The following is a 21,511-nucleotide window of genomic DNA, read 5'->3' as shown; positions in this document are numbered from 1 at the left end:
GTGGATTAAGATTTGGTTGTATGACTTTTCAAAGATATATTTGCATGCTCCTTTAGGATTCATATTCAATTAAGTGATCACAAGTCCCTTGATCACTTGATTAGAATTAGATATTTATACTCACCCCTGCACACCAGCCATCAAGTCAATGTTAATCCATTTCCCATTCAAAACCCTAGAGATAGTTGAACATCAACTTCATCCTATTCTTTGGTACCTCATCATTTTCTTCCAACCTTGTTCCCTAACTTATTCAACACAAAACAAAACCTCCTTTTCCTTTTCAAAATTCATGACCCTTAACCATTTTGATACGAATTGTGCACCACGAGTGTCATACCCCGATTTTGCTCCTGAATTTTTTATGTTTGTTTGGAATGCTTGGCCTAACCTAACTTTGGTTTTACATGAGGATTGGTTTTGATCCAAAGTCATGGTGTTGTGATTGTGGATACCTCTATGGTCTGGGTCATCTGAACAACCAAGTTTCTTGTGTTTCTAACCACTTGCCAGTCTTGTTATTGGTTCATGGATACTATAACCTTATGGTCTTATTTCATGGTTTTGTTCATACACATTATCAGTCAAGTTATTTTCTTCTCAAGAGTTGAACATTCAAGCAAATTGTGAAAACAATCTCCAATCATTTTTTCAACCATTTGTTAATCCATTTCAATTTATTTCATGTCGTTGTTTAAACCAGTACATTTGATTCCATACAAGAAAAATAAAAAAATTGACACTTTTGACCAGTTGTTGACTTTGGTCAATAGTTGACTTTTTGGTCAACATTGACCAAAGTCAACCCAAATTCATTAAACCCAAAAATTCACCCATAATAGTCCATTGAATTCCATTTACAAGAAAAATACAAAAAAATGAATGAACTTTGACCAATTTGTTGACTTTGGTCAGCAATTGACTTTTTGGTCAACTTTGACCAAAGTCAACCCTCATTTGCTTTTGCCCATCCAAACTTGGCATGACCCTTTTGCTTCAATGTACATCCCATCCTCATCTTCAAGGTCCGAATCACACTACAAATTCACAACAAGCCTATGCAATCCGATTGGCAAAGGAAAGGCAACTGCATCAGCAGCGTTATACTCAACAGCAGCAACAGCAGCTTGCTGCAACAAATGCACCGATTCCACATGGTCAAGCACAAAGTTCTCATGCCCAATCACAAAGTTCATCTCAGCAAGTATCTGTTTCACCTGCAACACCATCATCTCCTTTGACTCCGATGTCATCTCAGCATCAACAGCAAAAACATCATCTACCACAACCTGGGTTCAGTAGAAATCCTGGTTCTAGTGTGACTAGTCAAGCAGTGAAGCAACGACAACGGCAGGCACAACAGAGGCAGTATCAACAGCCTGCGAGGCAGCATCCTAATCAGCCACAGCATGCACAAGCTCAACAGCAGGCTAAACTTTTGAAGGGAATGGGAAGAGGAAACATGTTGATCTATCAGAACGATTCTGTTGATCCTTCTCATATAAATGGATTATCTGTAGCTTCAGGAAGCCAACCTGTTGAGAAAGGTGATCAAATCACGCAAATGATGCAAGGTCAAACTTTATATCCTGGATCTGGTTTAGATCCAAGCCAACCACCCAAGCCACCAGTTTCTGCTCATCCTTCTAATAATTGCCAATTGCAGCAGAAGCTACATTCTGGATCAACCAGCTCTTCATTGAAGCAACATAAGCCATTGGCATCTTCTTCTGACAGTAACATACAAATTCCAGTTTCACCGGTTTATTTCAGGTCATATAGCTACATCAACACAGCCTGCTGCTGTTGCTCCCAACCATCACCAACTGCAGGTGCAATCTCAGACACAGTCTAAGCAAATTAATCAAACGCAACCAAATATTCAGACGACATTGCAACATAATTGTCAGGGGCATTCTGAGTCATTAAGTGCATCTCAACCTGATTCACTTAAAATTGATCAACAGCCTGGAAATAGTGCTTCTCAAGTCAGTACAAGCACCTCAATGTCTCAAGGTTCTATGGATTCAGCTAGTGTGTTAGCAGTTGCTCATACCGCGTCTTCTCAGTGGAAATCATCAGAACCACCATTTGGTTCCCCCAATCCAGTTATTCAAGTGAGCTCTGTGGAGGGCACATCTGTTGGAAATTCAGCTGCAACTGAGTCATTGACTGTTAATCAGGGGCAGGACCCACGGCAGTCGTCGGCTAACTTGCCTTCTCATGCACGTAATTCCGGGCCACAGTGGCAGCATCATCAGCCTTTGTCTCTTAAACAACAATCTTTGTTGCAATCCAAACCTTGATCTTGTTCTTGAACACATGCTCCGTCTTCTCACAGAACCAAACACTTGTGTTCTAGAGAGAAAAAGAAACAGCACTGAACAAAGTGGTGTTAATGTTGATGGTAATGTTTTAGTTGCTTCAAATGTTAATAACTCTTCAGTGAAACTCATGAACCGTGTTGATGATGTTGTTCCAACAAGTTTACATTTTTCTGACTCTTCAACTCTTCTGAATCAAAACCAAAATCAAAACATGTTTCCCAATTGGGGTGCTACTCAAATCAACAACAACAACCCTTCAGTTTCGCTAGTTACTTTACCTTCACAACCACTTCCACATCAACATGGCTCAATGCATGGCTTCAAGCCATTCCATGTCAGAACCTGCAAAGTAGCAATAATCAGCAGCAGGGAAATGGTTTACAGGAGTTCAGTTCATCATCATTCACAATGTGGTAGCAACAAGTATATTCATTATGGATGTCATCTTACATCATACCTAACCACATCAATAACAAATCTTACAAATAATGGCAGCACATAATGCATTATGACCAACCTTCAAGAAATGGAAGTTGATAATCTACCAAACCTTCAATCTTTTGTCATGAATGATTTACCTAGCAGTTTGCAGGAACTGACTGTTGGCTCTATTGGAGGGATTATGTGGAATACTAAGCCAACTTGGGAGCATCTCACTTGTCTTTCAGTGTTGCGAATTAACGACGATATTATGGTGACCACGTTGATGGGGGCATTTCTACCTTCATCTCTTGTGACACTATGCATTTGTGGTCTTAGTGATACAAGCTTTGACGGGAAGTGGCTTCAACATCTCAATTCTCTCCAAAATCTTGAGATTGTTAATGCTCCCAAACTTAAGACTTTGCCAAAAAAGGATTGCCTTCATCTCTCTCAGTACTAAGTATGACTCGTTGTCCATTATTGGAAGCAAGTTTGCGGAGGAAGCGAGGGAGGGAGTGGCGTAAGGTTGCTCACGATCCTGCCATAATTATCGATGACGAATTGATCACATAAGTTTCATGTCTAGTATTCCATTATGTGTCACTCCTGCTGCTGCCCAATCTTGCTGTTGTGAAAAGCCAAATTCACATACACGAACTGCTACCAAATCCAGTAAATGTCTTAGTGATCAGGCACAGTCCCAGAAATGAAAAGGAGAAACAACTCACCGCAAATATGTCAGATTGGCCAAGTTCTTCAAGTGGGATTGTTGGCTTGCAACAAGATGGCAGCAGTGGAATCTTAGGTATCCTCAACAATATCATAGCACCTAGAACAGGCAACATTGTAGAATCAACACAAGGCCAACCATTACGCTCACACCTCGTAACACATTTCCTGCAGCAAAACAACAATCGAATCGTGAGAGAAAATTCCATTCTTGGCGGAAATGATTTGCACAGCCCAAAGTTACCCGGTCAGGGAAATCAAAGACTTCGTTTCAGTTCGCTCAACCCAAAATCACGATGAAAAGTCCTTGTGATGACTGAAGTTGTAACTTCCTTCTAATTTTTCACTGCAGTAAACAATACAGGTAATTAGCAAAGGCAGTAAATCCAGAAATTCCCAATTTGGAATAGAGATGAAATTCAAAGAAGAAAGCTTGCGTTCAGTTTACCTTTCCAAGGCCAAGCATCAAAGGGGTCAATCCAGTTTCTGAACATCAAAAAGTGCTTTGCAGAGTTACTCTTCTGGATTACCAAAGGCACCTTTGAAACCCTAATTCACGGAGGATAAAAGAGGAGGAGAAATCAGTAAGAGCTGGGAGGCAATTTTGAAAAGCACAACAGAGAAAATTGGAGGCGGACAAAGATTCTACCAAGAACCCTAAATCCCCAACTCAAAAAAGAGACCGATTGAGAGAAGCGCAACGAAGGAGAAAGCAGAAGGAGGGTCACGTACCTGTTCGTTCACTTCCAAGACATCCCAATCTGGTAGAATTCTCGCCCTTTTGTCGTTTCCTATTCAGATGCATAAATGTGTGCTTATCTACTACCTTCCAAACCTGATTGTTTTCTATGCAAATTATGTTGTTTTTCTTCTTTCGTATGGATGATTCGAGTCGGATCTCGTGGACTAGGTTTAGGGATTCGTTGTGTCAGTTGCATTTGTTTTCTTCTTGATACTTAGGTTTGTTTACTGTTAGTAGGGTTTGGTTTTGTTTTTGGGGGAGTAAGCTGAGAGAGGAGAAGAGAGAGCGAGGGAGCTAGACGAGGACGACGACACTGTTTCATTTCGTTCTTTTTACTATTTAATTTATTTTGTTTTTTTAATACAAAAATCAGAAAATGTTTATATGTTCTTGATTTCTTTTTTATTATTTATTCTTTTTATTATTTAACTTAATTTGTTTTTAACAGAGATAATACGAAAACCATGAAAATGTTTGTTTTATATTTTATTTTATTTTAAATTTTTAACCCAGTTCATTTATTTTTGGTAGTACTTCAATAGCAGATAGTGTTGAATGGCCTAGTGGAGAGAGGGTAGTTGAATAATATTAGGTGGGGAGGGTTCAATACTCATGTGTGTTGCTTTTGCTTGTTATTTGATTTTATCTTCCTTTAGCATTTTTTATTCTTTTAGTATGTTGATTAATATCTTTTATATACTCATGATTTCATTTGTTAATAATGCATAGTTGTTGTATTTTAGTTTAGTTCAAAACCATTTTTTTTTAAAAAACTATAAAAATCATACTTTTCTCGATTTAATATCGAGCCCATTTTTACACCCTCGTAAGTCGATTGCTTTTTAAGCATCGCCATCAACCTCACATAGCTTACTCTTGGGCTTTCTTACAATGAGACATGTCCCTTGCACTTACACTCATACATTGTTTAATGCTTCATTATTTCATTCTTTGATTATTTGATTTGATCATATACTTGTTTATATCTTATTGTTTGATTGTTGCCTACTTGTATGATGTATGAGGCATATATTTACGTTGTTTGATTGCCATGACAACCCCCATTCATAACAAATGTATCCCTCTCCCATGAAATGTATAATATTTATTCTTTCATTCTTTATTCACCTGTTAATAAAAGAATTAAAATGAACATTCGATAACCATTTCAAAACAAGATCAAAACCTCGATCCAACGTCGAGTAATCATTTTTCAAAACCTAACAGAACCAGCACGTATTCATCCACCCTTTTGTAAGTCGATTGCTTTATGCATCGCCATCAACCTTGTAAGTCGATTGCTTTATGCATCGCCATCAACCTTGTAGGTCGATTGCTTCATGCATCGCCATCTACCCTTATCCCTAACACTTCTCCTTGCTCCATTCGTCGATTCTTGTTCCGATTAGGTAGCACCCATTAGATAGAACCCTTTGTATGATAACATAGGTAGGATTCCCATATTCCTTTGCATGCTAACATTAGGTAGATATTCCCATTTGTAAATCCTAACACTTAAGCACATATTGCATGACAACTTTAGGGCAGAGTTTCCCCACTTCTAGACCTTTCCGAGCGTCTACGATCTTGTGGCATGTAGTCCGTCCTATTGCAAAGAGGTAACTGCCTAAGACTCGATTCAGCGAGCTACGACACCTACTGCTAGGGCGTGAACACATTGCCCACTCTCTTTTGACACAACTGGTGTCCTCCTTCTCTAAGTCCATATTCAGATGGCAACCCCTATCTAGGGGAACTACATCGCCCTGATCCTTGTTCCAGACGAGGTATGTAGGCAGGTGGTCGTGCGAGACCACTCCGGGCACCTTTCTTTTTCTTTTTGTGTGTGTTTTGGTTCGGATGCTGATGTAAGTCCAGTGATTGGCAGTCGGGCTCCATGTTTGCCCTTTTGTGTGTGTTTCGGTTCGGATGCTGATGTAAGTCCAGTGATTGGCAGTCGGGCTCCATGTTTGCCCTTTTGTGTGTGTTTTGGTTCGGATGCTGATGTAAGTCCAGTGATTGGCAATCGGGCTCCATGTTTGCCACCTTTTTGTGTGTAGGTGTCTTGTTTTGTTTGGCGTGCGTGAGCCGAACTACGGCAACTCTGATTCTCATGTTCAGATGAGATACGTAGGCACAAGATGCGATGTCTTGCCGAGTTTGACTAACGACTAACAACTAATCCTTGTTTGCTTTCGCCCTCGTTGCGATCCTTTCTCTCGCCCTCGTTGCGATCGAGACATTCCCTTTCTCTTGCCCTAGTTGCAATTGAGACCCTTATTCCCGTAGTTAGCTGAACTACGTTTTGCTCTGATTCTCATTCCCGATGAGATACGTAGGCGTAAGACGCGATGTCTTAGCGAGCACATTTATCCTTAACCCTTAGGTACCCGAGCTACGAAGACTCTGATTCTCATATTCAGATGAGATACGTATGCAGTGGATGCGACATCCGTGCGAGTCATTTTCTTTGACCCTTTCTTTTAGTAAATAATACATTAGATATAACACACACCCTTTAGACAAGAAACAAACAAGAGTGGATCCCGTAGAGTACTACGGATGCGTAGGGGTGCTAATACCTTCCTTTCGCATAATCGACTCCCGAACCCAAGATTTGGTTGTGAGACCTTGTCTTTTCCTTTCCTTTCTCCAGGTTTACTTTGAGCGTTTCCTTTCCCTCCTTTGGGATAAATAACGCACGGTGGCGACTCTCCTGTCATCTTTTTCTTTCGCCGGTTAGTTTTTCGCATACCGTATTTTTCGGGCTGCGACAGCTGGCGACTCTGCTGGGGATCATGGTTTCCCTAAGCGAGTCCCTCCTAGCTTTTGTAGGTTTCTTGTTTATTGGGTGTTTATTCTTTTGTACAGTTATTTATTTTCAGCATTTACCTGCTTTACCTTATTGCATTCATGTACATATGTTTGCTGTATCTGCTGCCGTTTATCTGTTTGTTGGGTTGGGATTGTTCTATGAGAGATAAGCCCACTACCTAGGCTTGAGTGTACACATAGGTGTTAGAGTGGATAGTCATGAGGCTTGCATGGCATGTTGCTACGTTAAGTCGTTCATGAGACCCACATTCCAGACGAGGTTTCTGTTGGATATATTTTGTCCTATGGGTGTTCCATAACGACAGATATTCCTTTAGAAATCGTCGACTCTGGTGACCATTTCCCGAGAACTCAGTCGAGGCCTCTCCTCCGAGACGCGTTTATGTTAGCCCTGGTGGGCGCATTCTCGCTGCTCAATCCGAGGACCCCGAGACTGGGAACTTGCTTTAGGATATCCTGTTGAGGGGAGTCAGCAGAGGTCTTTTATCCCGTAATAATGCCAAACCTTCAGTGGTAAAAGTATTATTCTCGACTGAAGGGCTGAAGCTGACAAACTTCTGTTCTTAGAACCTACCAGTGAGGGGAGGGTTTGATCTCTACAGATACGGTTTCTGCCAGTGGTGCTGTGATGGTGACTTTGGTTCAGCCAAATTTATGGACATTTATTTCTGGGACGCCGGAGTTCTGTCCGTGGTTTATCAATGGGTTCCGTTTATTTCGGATCCCCGGGTTGAATTTGAAAGTACCTGTTCAGAGGATCTGACTGTCATCCGTTCAGTGGATGTTCCTGTGATGATAGTGATGTAATCTCCAGTTCCGTTTATTTCGGAATTCCCCAAGTCGGATTTATGGTGACTTAGTCCCGATGACTGTGACTAGTTCAGAGAATGGGTCTTCAGATGACTTGGTGGCGCAGTGACTTGCATTCATGCATTTGCATCGCATTCATCTGCATTTAACTCGTGTCTATCCGTACTCAGGGTCCACTTTTTGATTAAGATTCTGGTTGAGAGATGTCCAGATGTCAGAATGTTATTGATGAAAAATTATCTGTCTCTGTGAAACCAAAATCCAAGGAATATTCCTGGTACGGATAGACATTGCATGCGTGAGTCATACTAACCCATTTGCTGTTTTGAAGGTGTTAACCGGTGCGCATAGCTCTTCCATTCAGACATACAGTCAGACTCAACAAATCCAAGCTGATGGATCTTCCCAGCGCCGACATCCTTGAACTGAAAGAGATGATGAGGGGATTGTTCAGTATTGTGCAAGGGCTTGCCTTGGGACAGAAAGCCATGTCTGAGAGATTGGAAAGGATTGAGAGCTGGATGATCAAGGAGAAAGTTCAGGGAAAGGCTCCATCATCCGATGTAACAAATCCCTCTGGCTCGGTAGCAAAGAAACTCTCTGACAGTGGTCCGCTCAAAAAGGAGGTTGAGTCAAGTGGTGTGCCGGCAAAGAAAGAACGCAGTAAGGATCGTTATCATCCTTATGCTGTTGCTGTAACCACTCTTGTTGGTAACTCACCTGTACCCCCGCAACAACCACCACCTCAACAGAAGGCACCGAGAGCTAGGAGCCAGGTGAAGAGAAAGAAGGAGGATCGTCAGTTTGAGGAGCCACCTGTGACCTACACCCTTCTGTTCAGGAGATTGAGGGATTTGGGGTTAGTCCAGCCAAGGATTTTGATTCCCATAGCACAACAGAAGAGGCCAGCACACTATGATGAGAATGCCAGTTGTGAATTCCATTCTGAGGCACCCGGGCACAGCGTTGAGGGTTGTAAAGCTTTTAAGCATGTCGTCCAGGACATGGTGGACTCCAAGACCATCAGCTTGGCCCAGATAATGAGTGGGGATGTCAACCCGGTACCCAGGCAGGGTCCTGTAAGAATGAAGATGGTGAAAAAGGTCAAGAAAGGAATGGAGATGACTGAGGAAGATCAGCTAAAGGTTCCCCTGGCTGTGGTTCCAAAACCTCCGGTGCAGGATGGAGTCTTCCCTGTGGTTGATAATTGCTGTGCAGCCGTTGCCACAGAAGGGTATGTATTGATGGGAGACACGACCCAGAAGATGAAAGAAGTAGAAATGGACATTGGAAAACTTGAAATACCCAGTCAAGCAATCGAAACCGTCCAGGTGGAGAGCGCTCTTGTTGTCGAGAAAGAGAAGAAGTTGTCCATTTCTTCTTATAAACAAGCTCTAGAGGTGGTGAAAAACAAAGAGGCTCGAGGTTGGGGAAGGATCATTGACATAGTGGTGAAGGCAGACATGTTTGGGATTGGTTATCCAGATCAAGAGTCGTCTAGACCAAACAGAGGACGTCGTCCACCGTACATCTTTGTCAGTGCAGGAATGCTGGATTCTGATCATGCTTGTTCAGTGAGTGAAGAGATTGATTGTGACCGCGAGCTCGAGCTGTGGATAAAGTCGTGCGTACCAGGCGATTGGAGGGCCTCCAAAAGCATCACTGTCGCTCATCCGGAAGTGTAGTATTTCTGTTTTAATTCTGTTTGCATGAAAGCCATACGTTTTGCCCGAAACGTACTGGTCCATTGTAAGGGCCATCTCATGTGTTTCATTTTGCAACGTTTTGCATCAGTAATAAATGGATGTTTTTGTGATTAAAAACGGTGTTCCCTGTTTTTCATTTTTTGCAGTTTAAAAAAAATAAAAATGGCAATGTTTTTCGTTTTTCTTTTGAACTTGTCTCGTTCCAACCTCAAAAGTGATTACCCTCCTGATCTCATCGATAACAATTTGGTTACACCTTTGTATGACTTCGACAATTCGATCTATCATGCCGAAGGAGAAGGCGAAGAAGATTGTGATTTGTTGGAATTAGCCGGGTCGTTGAAACCAGAGGAGAAGGTGATTCAACCGCATGAGGAGTGCTCAGAATTGTTGCTCCAAGCACCGCCGAGGTCAGAAAGCGAATATTGAGGCCGCTTCAGAGGCAAGTCAAGAACAGGATGGTATATGTGCGCCTGGTTGTATCTAGATACACCAAGGTAGGATATCAATGTTGTGGAGGCACGAGTTACCATGGAGAGAAGACTGTCCTCTAGGGAAGCGGAAATCGGTGCTGAAAGATGAGAATATGTGTGGACTGTCGAGATGTGAGCTGAGCTAAGCTGAAAGATGAATTCCCGGTACGTCACAACGAGGTATTGGATTGATTATAATGCTCAGTTTATCTTCATGGATGGCTTCTTGGCCGAGACCAGATTGAACTGTTGCCAGATGATATGACGTAAACCATGTCCATCACACAAGGGGCATCTTCTGGTTATAAGGTGATGTCGCTCAGTATCGAGAAGGCCGGTGCCAAGTATCAGAAGTCTAGGGTGACTTTGTTTCGTGATATGATTCATCGTGAAAGCAAATGCCATGATGATGACATGATGGCAAAGTCCCAAGCAGAAGAGGGGCATCCGGTGGATCAAGTTGTTTGACAGGTAGAGATAACTCATACTGTTGAGTTCGAATCAGCACACTTATGGAGTGTTGTCCAGCAAGCTGCCGAGGCATGTTGCAAACGAAAGAGGAATCAAGGTTGATCCTGCAAAAAAAAAAAAAAAAAAAAAAAAAAAGAGTAGTAGGAACCTCTGATTCTGATACCTTCCGGGGAAGAAACGACTGCTAATCTGGTACCTGGCAGCCCTTAAGGGGTCTATGAGGTGCGTATTGAGTCAGTATGACTAGTCTTGTCGAAAAGAGCACGCAATTTACCTAAGCAAAAATTTTATCGACTGTGAAACAATACACTCACTGCTCGAGAAAACTTGATGTACTTTGGCATAGGCTGCTCGCCGATTGAGACAGTGTATGCTGGTTCATACCACCTTGTGGATGTCCAAAATGGATCTGATCAAGTATGTGCTTGAGGAGCTAGCATCGAACGGACGGGTTGTGAGAGGGCAAGTGATGTCGACTGAATACGATATTCAGTATACCTCCTAGAAAGCAACCAGGAGGAGGGTATTGTATGGTTATCTCGCCCAACAGCCCACTGATGATTGTCAACCAAGGAAGTCTGAAGTCCCTGATGAGGATATCTCGAGGTACTCGAATCGAAAGATTGAGAGTGACCGATCCCGGAGGAGGGGCCTGACCCCGAATCCGAACGGGTTTTGATGTCTGATGGGGAGAGTTTAAAGAGAGTGAGCTAGTGCTTCCCCGATAACATGTGAATGCACCAATGATAGTGGCTAAGTACGAAGTTGGTATCCTGAGTGTCGTACTTTGGTACGTGCATCTACTGGGGCAACACCTTCCTCATGCGGTATGGGATAGAAGTGATATTACCTGCTGGAGGCTAGATTTCATTGTAAAGAGTCCGGATGGATGAGAAGTTAGAAAAGGGCGAGTGGATGAGAACTCGGTATAACGCGTTGAGCCTGGTTGGGAAAAGAGGCTGACAGTTACTTGTCATGGGGCAGTTGTACCCAGTAAATGAAGCGTGTTGTTGACCGAGAAGTGCGACCTCGTGGGTAGCATGGAAGAGATGTGGTGTTGAAAAGGATCCTTCCTTCTCAAGACGATCGTGGGGCAAGTGGATAAACAATTATGAATGTCCGTTCGGGGTCAAAAAAAAGGGGTTTCCTCTGACAGAGCCTTGTCGCTGACGACCACGGATGATGAGGATTTTCCATCCCCTGTGAATGCGGACACAGTTAAAAGATACTTCGTGAAAAAGAGACCCGCTGGACAAAAAGAATAAAAGAGTCCAGGCAAAAAAGGGCATCCCGGCGAACCAAAAAAAGAGAGAAAAGGTTCGGGCAAAAGTTAGGGATAATAAAAGAAAAAAACTGTACACCCGGCAAGTCGAAAACCCCACAAGGGCGACTTGGGCAAAAAAGGGTATCCCGGTGGACTGAAACCCGAAAGGGCGGCCCAGGCAAAAGAGGGATTGAAACGAACAACTGCGTCCGACATGATCGTTTGTGCTTCAGATATGACTTGGATAATCTCCGACAGAAACCGATCGGAAGCATCTTGTTCAGAAGAGAGAAAGTGCGGAAAGTCTTGAGGACATATGAGGTGTAACTGAGTTGGAACCCGATGAGATCACAGTTTCACGTTGCCATTAGGATAGATTTTTTCCTTTTATGTGCAATCACCTCTTTCCAGGGTTTGCTTCCTGTGTGTTGCTCGGTTGTGAGCCATCTTTTATTCCAGTCAATAAAGTGCGAGTTCAGTCAAATAATTTTGTTTTTGTTTTCATTACCGTTTTGATTACGAAAACATCCATTCGTTTTGATAAGAATAGTTGCATTTTGAAACATAGAGGTCCCTTCCGATGCATGCTTATGAGGTTGAAATCTGGAAATCTTATTCGGAAGTTTGAGTGACTTAGGAGTTGAAATATCGGAACACCTGGGGCATACCTGAGGCACGCTTTTATCTAACGATCTCTGTTGCAGAGCCTGATCAGGGGCAAGAGATAGTTGAATGGTGAAAGGCCCGTGACAGAGTTGTGACGGCGACCCTGGAGGATTAATCATCTTCAAAGTCTAAGGACTGGAAAGTTTGTATGAATCCCAGGATTTCGATCTTCGTGGGATGAATCAGAAGAGTCTAGGCGAGTCTGGGTGTTCTCAAAAGAGGAAAGCCGACACTGTGGGTGGACGATGGATGCCACTGTTCGGCGACTCGACAGGTGTTCCGTGTCCAATAAGCTGTATTTTCCCAGTAGGTGTGAGAGGGTTACCTCCCTAACAGATTTGAGATCAGTGTCTCCTCAGCGAGCCTGAAGGTTACTGCCTTCCCAGTAGGATTTGTGTTGATGGTTTTCCCTCAGCAAGATCCTCAAGCGGATCGGGTTCGGAGAAAATCATCCCCAGTAGAGATAAGAATGGGTTGCCTCCCCTAGCAGGGTAATCTCCAAGCAGTTCGGGTTCGATGGAATGCATCCTCAGCAAGGTTTGTCTTTCCCCAGCAGGGTGGAAGTTGACGTGATTATAAGATCCTCAGCACAGTTCCTGGAGTTCCCCGGTGTTTGTCTCTGGAGGAGACGTGTGTTTATGCATTCATCATTTAGATAAGCGTAGCATATTGCATCATTAGTGCATAGCATTTCCATGATCATGGGGCATTGTGTAAAACAAAAAAAAACTCATGCATCCACATTGCAAACATGTCCATTAGCCCTAGGCCGTGGTGACCAGCCGAGATTGGGTTGTTGGAAAGAGTTTAGCATCGCGCCATTGGATCGGCTTCAGAATTGGGTTCATCAACATGGTTGAGAAGTTGGTGTTTTCCCAACAAGTGACTCCTTAGTTGAGTGGGTATCCCCAGCAGTGTTACTCCTTGAAGTTGGCAGCATCTTGCAAGCTTGGGTCCATTCCCTTAGCAGCAGTGGGTGTGTCTGATCTCTCCATGTAGAGTCTACCCCTTAAGCAGAAAGTGTCTACCATTTCCTTCTACGCTCCCCACTGAGTTATATCCTCGTGGATGACGGTTGTTTCTGTTCCCTCCCTGACGGGATGGGTTTTCCCTATTGAGTTCTTTCCTCATTAGGATGAGTCTTGATTCAGTTTGCCTTCTTGGATCGATCCTAAATTGGCTTCTTGTTCGCTGTCTCTTGTGCTTCCCTGGGGCATAAATGAATAGTCGCTCACTAACCGGCACTCATTCATCTCATCCTCAGCGGAATTTTTTGGCTTCTACCAACGAACCGGTAGTTGTAAGTCCTATCTTCGTGGTTTTCTACCTACAAGTTGGTAGTTGTAAAATCCCACTTTCACCCCCTAGCAGAGGTAGCCTTTGTGGTTCATGCTGTTTGTGGCTTCTACCAACGAACCGGTAGTTGTAAGTCCTATCTTTGTGGTTTTCTACCTAATAGCTGGTAGTTGTAAAATCCCACTTTCATCCCCTTGTTGGAGTTAACCCTTTGTGCTCATCCTATCGATGACTGGTTACTTTTCCGTGGTTTTCTGCCTACTAACCGGTAGATGTAATCCCCTCTTTGCGGTTATCGGTACCCGGTTGGCGGTATTGATATTCTTTTCCCCTCTGGATACTTGCCTTGATCAAGCAGTATTGTCCCCCATTGGGTCTTCCCCTTCTTTTTGGATACTTGCTCCGAGTAAGCAACTTTATCCTCTTTTGATTGGTCATCTTTGCATGCCTAGTCCTGGTACCCTGATGCCTTTCTTTTCGGTCGATTATTCATTTAACAACCTACAACCCGGTTATGGATAATCTTCCATGCGAGTGTATTATCTACGTTTTGACGGCTATAGATAATATATCTCATGCACTCTTTGGTCAATCTTTCGATTGTTATCCCCATCATGGGTCTTTGGCATGCGTGTCGGCTCACGTATCACTGTTTTGTTACCTTCGCCGATGCTGATAGACATGAAGAATTTTCCGGTGTTCAGACCGAGGCGGTATCCAGACCGAAGTGGCATTCAGGCCAGTTTTCCCGGTATCCAGACCGAAGTGGCATTCAAGCCAGTCTTTCCCGATTTTCAGATCGAAGAAGTTCCCGGTATCCAGACCGAAGTGGTATTCAGGCCAGTTTTCCCGGTATCCAGACCGAAGTGGCATTCAGGCCAGTTTTCCCGGTATCCAGACAGAAGTGGCATTCAAGCCAGTCTTTCCCGATTTTCAGATCGAAGAAGTTCCCGGTATCCAGACCGAAGTGGTATTCAGGCCAGTTTTCCTGGTATCCAGACCGAAGTGGCATTCAGGCCAGTTTTCCCGGTATCCAGACCGAAGTGGCATTCAAGCCAGTCTTTCCCGATTTTCAGATCGAAGAAGTTCCCGGTATCCAGACCAAAGTGGTATTCAGGCCAGTTTTCCCGGTATCCAGACCGAAGTGGCATTCAAGCCAGTCTTTCCCGATTTTCAGATCGAAGAAGTTCCCGGTATCCAGACCGAAGTGGTATTCAGGCCAGTTTTCCCGGTATCCAGACCGAAGTGGCATTCAGGCCAGTTTTCCCGGTATCCAGACCGAAGTGGCATTCAAGCCAGTCTTTCCCGATTTTCAGATCGAAGAAGTTTCCGGTATCCAGGCCGAAGTGGCGTTCAGGCCAGTTTCAGATTTCCGGTGATCAGACCAACATTGATACTCTCATATTCCGATGCTTAGTGCGGCGTTCAGGCCATGGGTATTCCTATGTTACCATTTATTTTGGTATTCAGGTCAACTTTCCGTTTCGGTACTCAGGCCGATTTTCACCGTATCAGACGGATTCTTCTTTTGAGATTGCTTCTTTGACGATGCTGACAGGCATTGTTTCATAGGGATTCAGGATCAAAATCCGGGTCTTCTTAGTATTTAACCATCTCCCACTATGATCATATGAAGAATATCCTACTTCATATTCTCTAGTTGAAGACGTTTAAATAGGGGCAACTGTCATACCCCGATTTTGCTCCTGAATTTTTTATGTTTGTTTGGCATGCTTGGCCTAACCTAACTTTGGTTTTACATGAGGATTGGTTTTGATCCAAAGTCATGGTGTTGTGATTGTGGATACCTCTATGGTCTGGGTCATCTGAACAACCAAGTTTCTTGTGTTTCTAACCACTTGCCAGTCTTGTTATTGGTTCATGGATACTATAACCTTATGGTCTTATTTCATGGTTTTGTTCATACACATTATCAGTCAAGTTATTTTCTTCTCAAGAGTCGAACATTCAAGCAAATTGTGAAAACAATCTCCAATCATTTTTTCAACCATTTGTTAATCCATTTCAATTTATTTCATGTCGTTGTTTAAACCAGTACATTTGATTCCATACAAGAAAAATAAAAAAATTGACACTTTTGACCAGTTGTTGACTTTGGTCAATAGTTGACTTTTTGGTCAACTTTGACCAAAGTCAACCCAAATTCATTAAACCCAAAAATTCACCCATAATAGTCCATTGAATTCCATTTACAAGAAAAATACAAAAAAATGAATGAACTTTGACCAATTTGTTGACTTTGGTCAGCAATTGACTTTTTGGTCAACTTTGACCAAAGTCAACCCTCATTTGCTTTTGCCCATCCAAACTTGGCATGACCCTTTTGCTTCAATGTACATCCCATCCTCATCTTCAAGGTCCGAATCACACTACAAATTCACAACAAGCCTATGCAATCCGATTGGCAAAGGAAAGGCAACTGCATCAGCAACGTTATATTCAACAGCAGCAACAGCAGCTTGCTGCAACAAATGCACCGATTCCACGTCAAGCACAAAGTTCTCAGGCCCAATCACAAAGTTCATCTCAACAAGTATCTGTTTCACCTGCAACACCATCATCTCCTTTGACTCCGATGTCATCTCAGCATCAACAGCAAAAACATCATCTGCCACAACCTGGGTTCAGTAGAAATCCTGGTTCTAGTGTGACTAGTCAAGCAGTGAAGCAACGACAACGGCAGGCACAACAGAGGCAGTATCAACAGCCTGCGAGGCAGCATCCTAATCAGCCACAGCATGCACAGGCTCAACAGCAGGCTAAACTTTTGAAGGGAATGGGAAGAGGAAACATGTTGATCTATCAGAACGATTCTGTTGATCCTTCTCATATAAATGGATTATCTGTAGCTTCAGGAAGCCAACCTGTTGAGAAAGGTGATCAAATCACGCAAATGATGCAAGGTCAAACTTTATATCCTGGATCTGGTTTAGATCCAAGCCAACCACCCAAGCCACCAGTTTCTGCTCATCCTTCTAATAATTGCCAATTGCAGCAGAAGCTACATTCTGGATCAACCAGCTCTTCATTGAAGCAACATAAGCCATTGGCATCTTCTTCTGACAGTAACATACAAATTCCAGTTTCACCGGTTTATTTCAGGTCATATAGCTACATCAACACAGCCTGCTGCTGTTGCTCCCAACCATCACCAACTGCAGGTGCAATCTCAGACACAGTCTAAGCAAATTAATCAAACGCAACCAAATATTCAGACGACATTGCAACATAATTGTCAGGGGCATTCTGAGTCATTAAGTGCATCTCAACCTGATTCACTTAAAATTGATCAACAGCCTGGAAATAGTGCTTCTCAAGTCAGTACAAGCACCTCAATGTCTCAAGGTTCTATGGATTCAGCTAGTGTGTTAGCAGTTGCTCATACCGCGTCTTCTCAGTGGAAATCATCAGAACCACCATTTGGTTCCCCCAATCCAGTTATTCAAGTGAGCTCTGTGGAGGGCACATCTGTTGGAAATTCAGCTGCAACTGAGTCATTGACTGTTAATCAGGGGCAGGACCCACGGCAGTCGTCGGCTAACTTGCCTTCTCATGCACGTAATTCCGGGCCACAGTGGCAGCATCATCAGCCTTTGTCTCTTAAACAACAATCTTTGTTGCAATCCAAACCTTGCTCTTGTTCTTGAACACAGGCTCCGTCTTCTCACAGAACCAAACACTTGTGTTCCAGAGAGAAAAAGAAACAGCACTGAACAAAGTGGTGTTAATGTTGATGGTAATGTTTTAGCTGCTTCAAATGTTAATAACTCTTCAGTGAAACTCATGAACCGTGTTGATGATGTTGTTCCAACAAGTTTACATTTTTCTGACTCTTCAACTCTTCTGAATCAAAACCAAAATCAAAACATGTTTCCCAATTGGGGTGCTACTCAAATCAACAACAACAACCCTTCAGTTTCGCTAGTTACTTTACCTTCACAACCACTTCCACATCAACATGGCTCAATGCATGGCTTCAAGCCATTCCATGTCAGAACCTGCAAAGTAGCAATAATCAGCAGCAGGGAAATGGTTTACAGGAGTTCAGTTCATCATCATTCACAATGTGGTAGCAACAAGTATATTCATTATGGATGTCATCTTACATCATACCTAACCACATCAATAACAAATCTTACAAATAATGGCAGCACATAATGCATTATGACCAACCTTCAAGAAATGGAAGTTGATAATCTACCAAACCTTCAATCTTTTGTCATGGATGATTTACCTAGCAGTTTGCAGGAACTGACTGTTGGCTCTATTGGAGGGATTATGTGGAATACTAAGCCAACTTGGGAGCATCTCACTTGTCTTTCAGTGTTGCGAATTAACGACGATATTATGGTGACCACGCTGATGGGGGCATTTCTACCTTCATCTCTTGTGACACTATGCATTTGTGGTCTTAGTGATACAAGCTTTGACGGGAAGTGGCTTCAACATCTCAATTCTCTCCAAAATCTTGAGATTGTTAATGCTCCCAAACTTAAGACTTTGCCAAAAAAGGATTGCCTTCATCTCTCTCAGTACTAAGTATGACTCGTTGTCCATTATTGGAAGCAAGTTTGCGGAGGAAGCGAGGGAGGGATTGGCGTAAGGTTGCTCACGATCCTGCCATAATTATCGATGACGAATTGATCACATAAGTTTCATGTCTAGTATTCCATTATGTGTCACTCCTGCTGCTGCCCAATCTTGCTGTTGTGAAAAGCCAAATTCACATACACGAACTGCTACCAAATCCAGTAAATGTCTTAGTGATCAGGCACAGTCCCAGAAATGAAAAGGAGAAACAACTCACCGCAAATATGTCAGATTGGCCAAGTTCTTCAAGTGGGATTGTTGGCTTGCAACAAGATGGCAGCAGTGGAATCTTAGGTATCCTCAACAATATCATAGCACCTAGAACAGGCAACATTGTAGAATCAACACAAGGCCAACCATTACGCTCACACCTCGTAACACATTTCCTGCAGCAAAACAACAATCGAATCGTGAGAGAAAATTCCATTCTTGGCGGAAATGATTTGCACAGCCCAAAGTTACCCGGTCAGGGAAATCAAAGACTTCGTTTCAGTTCGCTCAACCCAAAATCACGATGAAAAGTCCTTGTGATGACTGAAGTTGTAACTTCCTTCTAATTTTTCACTGCAGTAAACAATACAGGTAATTAGCAAAGGCAGTAAATCCAGAAATTCCCAATTTGGAATAGAGATGAAATTCAAAGAAGAAAGCTTGCGTTCAGTTTACCTTTCCAAGGCCAAGCATCAAAGGGGTCAATCCAGTTTCTGAACATCAAAAAGTGCATTGCAGAGTTACTCTTCTGGATTACCAAAGGCACCTTTGAAACCCTAATTCACGGAGGATAAAAGAGGAGGAGAAATCAGTAAGAGCTGGGAGGCAATTTTGAAAAGCACAACAGAGAAAATTGGAGGCGGACAAAGATTCTACCAAGAACCCTAAATCCCCAACTCAAAAAAGAGACCGATTGAGAGAAGCGCAACGAAGGAGAAAGCAGAAGGAGGGTCACGTACCTGTTCGTTCACTTCCAAGACATCCCAATCTGGTAGAATTCTCGCCCTTTTGTCGTTCCCTATTCAGATGCATAAATGTGTGCTTATCTACTACCTTCCAAACCTGATTGTTTTCTATGCAAATTATGTTGTTTTTCTTCTTTCGTATGGATGATTCGAGTCGGATCTCGTGGACTAGGTTTAGGGATTCGTTGTGTCAGTTGCATTTGTTTTCTTCTTGATACTTAGGTTTGGTTACTGTTAGTAGGGTTTGGTTTTGTTTTTGGGGGAGTAAGCTGAGAGAGGAGAAGAGAGAGCGAGGGAGCTAGACGAGGACGACGACACTGTTTCATTTCGTTCTTTTTACTATTTAATTTATTTTGTTTTTTAATACAAAAATCAGAAAATGTTTATATGTTCTTGATTTCTTTTTTATTATTTATTCTTTTTATTATTTAACTTAATTTGTTTTTAACAGAGATAATACGAAAACCATGAAAATGTTTGTTTTATTTTTATTTTATTTTAAATTTTTAACCCAGTTCATTTATTTTTGGCAGTACTTCAATAGCAGATAGTGTTGAATGGCCTAGTGGAGAGAGGGTAGTTGAATAATATTAGGTGGGGAGGGTTCAATACTCATGTGTGTTGCTTTTGCTTGTTATTTGATTTTATCTTCCTTTAGCATTTTTTATTCTTTTAGTATGTTAATTAATATCTTTTATATACTCATGATTTCATTTGTTAATAATGCATAGTTGTTGTATTTTAGTTTAGTTCAAAACCATTTTTTTTTTAAAAAACTATAAAAATCATACTTTTCTCGATTTAATATCGAGCCCATTTTTACACCCTCGTAAGTCGATTGCTTTTTAAGCATCGCCATCAACCTCACATAGCTTACTCTTGGGCTTTCTTACAATGAGACATGTCCCTTGCACTTACACTCATACATTGTTTAATGCTTCATTATTTCATTCTTTGATTATTTGATTTGATCATATACTTGTTTATATCTTATTGTTTGACTGTTGCCTACTTGTATGATGTATGAGGCATATATTTACGTTGTTTGATTGCCATGACAACCCCCATTCATAACAAATGTATCCCTCTCCCATGAAATGTATAATATTTATTCTTTCATTCTTTATATCACCTGTTAATACAAGAATTAAAATGAACATTCGATAACCATTTCAAAACAAGATCAAAACCTCGATCCAACGTCGAGTAATCATTTTTCAAAACCTAACAGAACCAGCACGTATTCATCCACCCTTTTGTAAGTCGATTGCTTTATGCATCGCCATCAACCTTGTAAGTCGATTGCTTTATGCATCGCCATCAACCTTGTAGGTCGATTGCTTCATGCATCGCCATCTACCCTTATCCCTAACACTTCTCCTTGCTCCATTCGTCGATTCTTGTTCCGATTAGGTAGCACCCATTAGATAGAACCCTTTGTATGATAACATAGGTAGGATTCCCATATTCCTTTGCATGCTAACATTAGGTAGATATTCCCATTTGTAAATCCTAACACTTAAGCACATATTGCATGACAACTTTAGGGCAGAGTTTCCCCACTTCTAGACCTTTCCGAGCGTCTACGATCTTGTGGCATGTAGTCCGTCCTATTGCAAAGAGGTAACTGCCTAAGACTCGATTCAGCGAGCTACGACACCTACTGCTAGGGCGTGAACACATTGCCCACTCTCTTTTGACACAACTGGTGTCCTCCTTCTCTAAGTCCATATTCAGATGGCAACCCCTATCTAGGGGAACTACATCGCCCTGATCCTTGTTCCAGACGAGGTATGTAGGCAGGTGGTCGTGCGAGACCACTCCGGGCACCTTTCTTTTTCTTTTTGTGTGTGTTTTGGTTCGGATGCTGATGTAAGTCCAGTGATTGGCAGTCGGGCTCCATGTTTGCCCTTTTGTGTGTGTTTTGGTTCGGATGCTGATGTAAGTCCAGTGATTGGCAGTCGGGCTCCATGTTTGCCCTTTTGTGTGTGTTTTGGTTCGGATGCTGATGTAAGTCCAGTGATTGGCAGTCGGGCTCCATGTTTGCCACCTTTTTGTGTGTAGGTGTCTTGTTTTGTTTGGCGTGCGTGAGCCGAACTACGGCAACTCTGATTCTCATGTTCAGATGAGATACGTAGGCACAAGATGCGATGTCTTGCCGAGTTTGACTAACGACTAACTACTAATCCTTGTTTGCTTTCG

At 42.5% G+C, this 21,511-nt stretch overlaps 1 protein-coding gene across 1 annotated transcript; it reads left to right on the top strand.

Annotated features, from left to right (window-relative positions):
• The first annotated feature begins 1,183 nt into the window (after positions 1–1,183).
• On the top strand, positions 1,184–17,921 carry LOC127128801 (chromatin modification-related protein EAF1 A). Its single transcript, XM_051058172.1, has 4 exons — positions 1,184–1,217; positions 16,310–16,828; positions 16,866–17,358; positions 17,417–17,921. The coding sequence occupies exons 2-4, from the start codon at positions 16,339–16,341 to the stop codon at positions 17,919–17,921; spliced, it is 1,488 nt and encodes a 495-aa protein (XP_050914129.1). The 5' UTR covers positions 1,184–1,217; positions 16,310–16,338.
• Positions 17,922–21,511: the final 3,590 nt, after the last annotated feature.

This window comes from Lathyrus oleraceus, chromosome 3 (assembly GCF_024323335.1).
Source record: "Lathyrus oleraceus cultivar Zhongwan6 chromosome 3, CAAS_Psat_ZW6_1.0, whole genome shotgun sequence".
NCBI classification, from domain to species: domain Eukaryota; kingdom Viridiplantae; phylum Streptophyta; class Magnoliopsida; order Fabales; family Fabaceae; genus Lathyrus; species Lathyrus oleraceus.
The sequence above is the reverse complement of the archived record's forward strand: the minus strand, read 5'-3'. Positions and strand labels throughout refer to the sequence as shown.

Bases quoted from the DNA above. Each gene is read 5' to 3' on its own strand.
- LOC127128801 (XM_051058172.1), top strand. From the start codon at position 16,339: ATGTCATCTCAGCATCAACAGCAAAAACATCATCTGCCACAACCTGGG. The intron at 16,829-16,865 runs GTAACATACAAA...GGTTTATTTCAG, and splicing joins ATTGGCATCTTCTTCTGACA to GTCATATAGCTACATCAACA. The intron at 17,359-17,416 runs GTCTCTTAAACA...TCTTGAACACAG, and splicing joins TGGCAGCATCATCAGCCTTT to GCTCCGTCTTCTCACAGAAC.